Here is a 6,063-nt window from a genome sequence, read left to right on the forward strand (position 1 = left end):
CTCTAAGAGCAGGGTTACCAGACGGGAGGCCTCCAGAGCGGGCACCATGGTAGATCTGCCAGCTCCGGGTGCCATGGCAGAGTAGGGAACACAGGAGGAAATGGCGGAGTAGGGAAGACAGGAGGCCATGGCGGAACAGGGAACACAGGAGGACATGGTGGTACAGGCAGTTCCGGAGGCCAAGGTAGAGCAGCCTCCAAGGCCGCGACCCCAGCCCCCGCCTAGGCCTCTACGGCTGGAGCCCTACTACAGAACACACTTTAAATACACAGGAACTGATGAGGGGAAGACGAGGGATACCTGGAACTAATGACAATCAACATTGGAAACAACTGGGAACAATGAACTCAAAACACGAGAGACAGAAACTGGGTAACAGAGCACATGATGGGGAGCAAAGACACACACAAAACCTGGCCCAGAGTCTGACAACAAGAGACGCTGTGAATGAGCACATCTGCAGTAGCCTTCATTGAACAGATTCCATTACAGGTAATGTTTTTATGTGTTGTGTTATATGTTTCATTTCATACAAATGTTAAATACATTTTCAGCCGAATATTCATGGCTGCTGTAATTTGTTGTAACAAGGTCTCTAGATATGACTCGGTCCCTTCTTGAATGAAACATTATCACTCATTTTATCGTCCACCTGGCAAAATTCTCTTACAAAAGTAAAAGCACACTTCTCCTTAACAAGCCACATAATTTAAGGCATCAATCTGTGACACAAATGATGCATGATGAGCGACGTGCCCGTGTTAGTAGCCTACTTGGGGTTAGGGATTTGTTTAAATGACTAACTCTCGGTAAGAGCAATGATAGCTTGCCTTAGTAAAGACTAATTAAACTTCCTCTGAGTCAGAAGTGTTGTGTGTGTCTTGCAGCGGTTCACATATGGCAGTGATTGCTTGTGTCATCGTCCGGCCGTTTCTTCAAGAAGAACTTTCATGTAGTTGGTCACTTTCTGCAGTTCATCTGTCTGTGAGGATGCATGACTCGAACAGGCTGTGAGAATGTCCTCTCAAACTTATTGTTTTGTGAAATGCACAAAATGCACACTGCATCTGAAAGGTTTTGATTTGAGGAGGACTTATGTAGGCCGATGACATTGTCCTGTTCCTCTGCGGCCACATTCCTCTCGGCTGACACGGAGAACAGTACGCAGATTTGGACGGAGGAAACATTGGTAGCGGGCGGATCTTGGCTGACGCTCTCAGTTTGTGTCTCCACGGCTTAAACGAGAATGTGTCTGGGTCTAGTTTTGTGCCTTTCACATAAAAAAAGAGGAAAAAGAGTAGCTTCTCTTGCCAAGGGTCTGTAAGTGCTCGTGTTCCGTACATTTGTCAGATGTGGAGAGAGATATTGGATATCTTACTGTATGTGCAGAATGGGCAGTGCATTATATACAACATTACTGTTGGTTATTTTAAAAGCAAAAAAAGTAGGCTATTGGTTAGTTCTTTATTATTGTCTGATAAAATCTGCATGATGGATTCCAATGACAAAAGCCTGCTGCTGCTTTGTTGGTATGCGAGGGTGACTTTTATTCTAGAAAAGATAAGTCGTTAAATCATGGATTTGTGAAATATCATCTACTTTGCATTACTTTTCTTTTGAAGTCTATCACACAGCAGTGATAAAAGCGACAACAGTCAGTCAGTGCATGTGTTTAAGTCTGCATGTTCTGCGTGTCTCTGTGCGAATGAATGCTGTGGTTTCGTCTGATACACAAACTCAAACACACGCGACGCTCGCAGTGTTTTCAGCGTCTGCGTCTCACTATATGAGGACATGAACACATGAACTTCATCTCTTCATCGCTCTGAGAGTCACTTCAGCAGCTTTTGCTTTGAGAAAAACTGCAGTCAAACACACACTGAACCTGAAAGTAAAACCGAAAGACTTTCACGACAAGCCGTCAAAAGTCTGGTTTAACTTGAAGAAATTATGACAGAAATATATTTTTAACACTTTGCAATAAGGTTCCATTAGTTAATGTTAGTTGATGTATTAGCTTACATGAATAAGCAATGAACAATACATTTATTACAGTATTTATTCATCTTTGTTAATGTTAGTTAATGAAAATACAGTCGTTCATTGTTATTTCATGTTAATTCACACTGCATTAACTAATGTTAGCAAGCACAACTTTTGATTTTAATAATGCTTTTGTAAATGTTGAAATTACCATTTACACAGAAGTATTGTTCATGCTTAGTTCATGTTAACTAAAGTAGTTAACTAATGTTAACTAATGAACCTTATTGTAAAGTGTTACCAATATATTACTATTGCATACTAAAATAGAATTCTCAAAGTAATAATACTAATAAAAATAACTTTAAAGAATATCATACAACCAAGGTATTTTAAATTAATTTATACAGTTCTGTTGTGCAGCATCTGATAAAATGGAAAAAATAATTTAGGGGAAAATAAAATAAAAATTTCACGTGGCCCTAAATTAAAAGGTATCATATTTTGTGGAGTTTAATTGTGAACAAACAAAGTTAAGTTTACATTTATTCTCAAGGTCTAACAAACATGTGGAAAGCATTTCCTTCCCTATTAATGGTACATATTGATATAGTATAGTATGGAACAAATATTGTGATGACACTAAAGCGTGAACAATCAGAGGCGTCTCAGGAATCAGATTGCAAAGTATCTTGAAGGTGGATTGATTTTTACAAGATTTCATCACCACAATAACTAGCGCCACACAGCATGGTAATCTTGGTAATAGACGCAACTAATTCAAATTAAATTTAAGTACACAAATGTGACAAATTCTTCATGTCAAATGAAGGCGGTGTGCTACGTATCAGTCGAAACGCGATACTATTTCATCAGGACATTTTTAAAGTAATTTAGGGATGCTTGTAAAGTTTATTGTTAATTTGCACAGGATATACAGCTTGTCATTTGACCTCACAAAATACGTTTATGTGTGTAATTAAAAAGTAGAGTATATTTAGGATTATTAGCAGAAATTCATTTGAATGCAATATGCGACTAGTATTATAATACAATCCTCTAAAATTCATAAATGCATAAATCTGTATTCAAAATAAACAGGCATATAAATAAACAAACATATTCGGATAAGTCTTGTCTGTCAGCTGATCTGATGTTTGCTACTTGAATGTAAGATGAATGTAACTTGCTCTCATTTTTAATAAGCAGGAACAATTCCTCACTCCATATAAATAAGCAATTACAGTACAATTGGATATGTAATGTGCATTATTTTGTTCACTTTTACGAGAATTTAACATAAAAATGTTATCACGTAGAAAATGACTTATTGGTAAATTGTGTGTTTCAACTGAACAAATATGTGTTCATAAAAAACACATATATTAATATGTTAACTGATGTATTCATGGAATGCAATGGATGACTTTGGATAAAGTAGTTTTGGATTAGAGTTTCTGCCAGATGCACAAAGTTGCTTTCCAAAACCTTCACCCTCTCTGTTCCTCTCTGGTGGAATGAGTTTCCAACCAATCACAACTTTCAAGAATCAGCTGAAGACACACCTTTTCCACCAGCATTTAACCACTCCACAACTCCAATCCAATGCTCCAGCTTCTTTCCTCCCTTTGAATTTCTATTCTGCTCTATTTCCTAATCTAGCTTTCTGATAAACGTGGCATTGGATACTGATAATATTGTTGGCTCTATGACAGATCGCTCTTGCTATTCAATTGTAAGTCACTTTGGATAAAAGCATCAGCTAAATACATAAATGTGAATTCATTTGTGGGAATCAGTTCAAACTGTTTGAATGAACGGATTCAAATCTTTGATTCCTTTGCATCGTCATTCAGAAATGCAGTGGCATGTTTAAAATGAAAATGTTATAGTATGCTGGTAAATATTGCTGTTTTTATGTGTTGTTGTGATATAGCTTATATGAAAAAGACTGTCATTGCTTAAATGTTAAAACTTCGCAGAAAACATGCGTGTAATGGGCCACAGCGGCTGTTTGGCTGAAATGATGGTTTCTCTGGTTAAAAAGAGATCACCATTTTAGGCTATTTCAGAGCAAATGCAAAAATGTTGAGACATATACAGAATATAATCTAAAACATATTAAGGTAATTTTTGTAGCTATTTAAAAAGGCCTTAGTGGTGTGTAATCAGACCCTAACCTCAGTCGGAGTGTAATAATATAATTTACATTTAAATAATTAAGATTTCAAAAGACAACTTCTCTCATAAATGCCTCTGCTCTTTTCTGCAGCTGTGGTCACGGGCGTTTGTGACATGATGCCGGGACAGATACCGGACCCCTCGGTGACGGCAGGCTCGCTGCCCAGTCTGGGCCCTCTAGCGGGCATTTCTGCCACCACACTGACTGAACACCTGAAATACGCCGACCTCTGCAACCTTGGGGCCATGCTGTCCCCGTTACATCTACTGGGGAAGCTGGGCAAGCGGACGCTCCCTATTAAAGCTGAGGTGAGCATCTTTCATCCTTTAGCTGGGGGAACACATTTAGAGGCATCTGTAGGAAGAAGCACTGTTGTATTATTTGCTTGAGCTAGTACACATCAGTGTGAGCCAGTCTGTTTCATATATGCATCTAAATGATTCATCTGCAGGAAACCCAAACCCGATAGCGGAGCTGTAAACTGATTTAATCAACTGGATTCAATCAGGTGTATTAAAAAGAGTTAAGTGTTGCTTGTGTGCTTTATTGTTCACTCCATTATTTGATATTGCTTTCCAAACGTCTGCAGCACATGCACTGTAAAAATGTTGTGAATAAAGATTATTGGAGTATTTTTACAGCATTTCGACTTTGAAAAAAAGCATGTTTAACTGTTGTTTGCCTTTACTTTGTAATTATTATTAAAATTTCTGAATGAAGTTTCAAAGTAAATCTTACATCACATTTTTAGTATGCACATCTGGCACAATACTGTGCATACTTATCAAACTGCAGGGACTCCATCTAGTGGCTAGAAAGGGACTGTTCAAACAAAAGACTCTTGCTGCTTCCCAATTCGCCTACTTAAAGTATGTACTCTTTTGATGAAGAAAAAGTACACGCTTTTGAGTGTGCAGTAGAAAAGTAGGCAAGCTTTGGGACAAACTCTCATGTCATATAATTGCGTCTTTAACGGAGCGCTCTGTTGCATAATTACACACACCCTGTCACTGTAAACTGGCCTGTCAATCATCTTGTCACAGATAACATCCTCCACATTTCAATTCGTATAACTTCCTACTGTATCGGAGAGAAATGAAGAGGCACGTTGATCTGCGAGCCGCGGGTCTTTATGCAGAGAACTCTGCTCAGATTTTCTGCATAATGATGCATTTAAAAGTTAACGACCAAACGGATGTTTATAATAGTTTACATTGCTGTTGCAGATGAAATATAACACAGATAACGTTAAATAAATATTTTTTTTAGCAGGTTAAATGTTGATTATTAGTAACTCAAACCCATTTATCTAAACCTGTGGTTCCCAACCCTGGTCCTGGAGGCACCCCAACACTGCATGTTTTGCATGTTTCCTTAATCAAACACACCTGATTCAGGTCATCAGCTCATTAGTAGCGACTCCCAAGACAGGGCTGTCCAAACTCGGTCCTGGAGGGCCGGTATCCTGCAGAGTTTAGCTCCAACTTGCCTCAACACACCTGACTGAAAGTTTCTACGCCTAGTAAGAGCTTGATTAGCTGGTTCAGGTGTGTTTAATTAGGGTTGGAGCTAAACTCTGCAGGACACCGGCCCTCCAGGACCGAGTTTGGACAGCCCTGCTCCAAGACCTGAAATTGGTGCATCATAGAAAGGAGACATGCAAAATGTGTAGTGTTGGGGTGCCTCAAGGACCAGGGTTGGGAACCACTGATTTAAACCTCTCTACTTCACCTTCGGTTGCATACATCCACCATATTTGTAGGTTTTTAATGCTTTTTATTCGTGTTTGTAGTTCTCAACCGAATCATTCGCCAAAGCGCAATGGATTGTGGGTAATATTAGCCATCAGAGTGTGCATGGATCCACACTTCAAAAATCTACCTGAAATAGTAGACCAT

General features: G+C 38.9%; 1 protein-coding gene across 2 annotated transcripts in view; it reads left to right on the plus strand.

Moving 5' to 3' along the window:
- The first annotated feature begins 257 nt into the window (after positions 1-257).
- jdp2a (Jun dimerization protein 2a) overlaps positions 258-6,063 on the plus strand; it is a 9,024-nt gene continuing 3,218 nt past the window's right edge. Inside the window, exons 1-2 of one of the 2 annotated variants that reach the window (XM_016531843.1) lie at positions 258-492; positions 4,256-4,473. In XM_016531843.1, coding sequence (XP_016387329.1) covers positions 4,279-4,473 — 195 coding nt within the window. In that variant the 5' untranslated portion in view covers positions 258-492; positions 4,256-4,278. Of the gene's footprint in view, positions 493-3,642; positions 3,719-4,255; positions 4,474-6,063 lie in introns of those variants that run through there. The other variant, XM_016531844.1, reaches the window with a different exon arrangement.

This window comes from Sinocyclocheilus rhinocerous, unplaced genomic scaffold (assembly GCF_001515625.1).
Source record: "Sinocyclocheilus rhinocerous isolate Xijiao unplaced genomic scaffold, SAMN03320098_v1.1 scaffold364, whole genome shotgun sequence".
Classification (NCBI taxonomy): Eukaryota; Metazoa; Chordata; class Actinopteri; order Cypriniformes; family Cyprinidae; genus Sinocyclocheilus; species Sinocyclocheilus rhinocerous.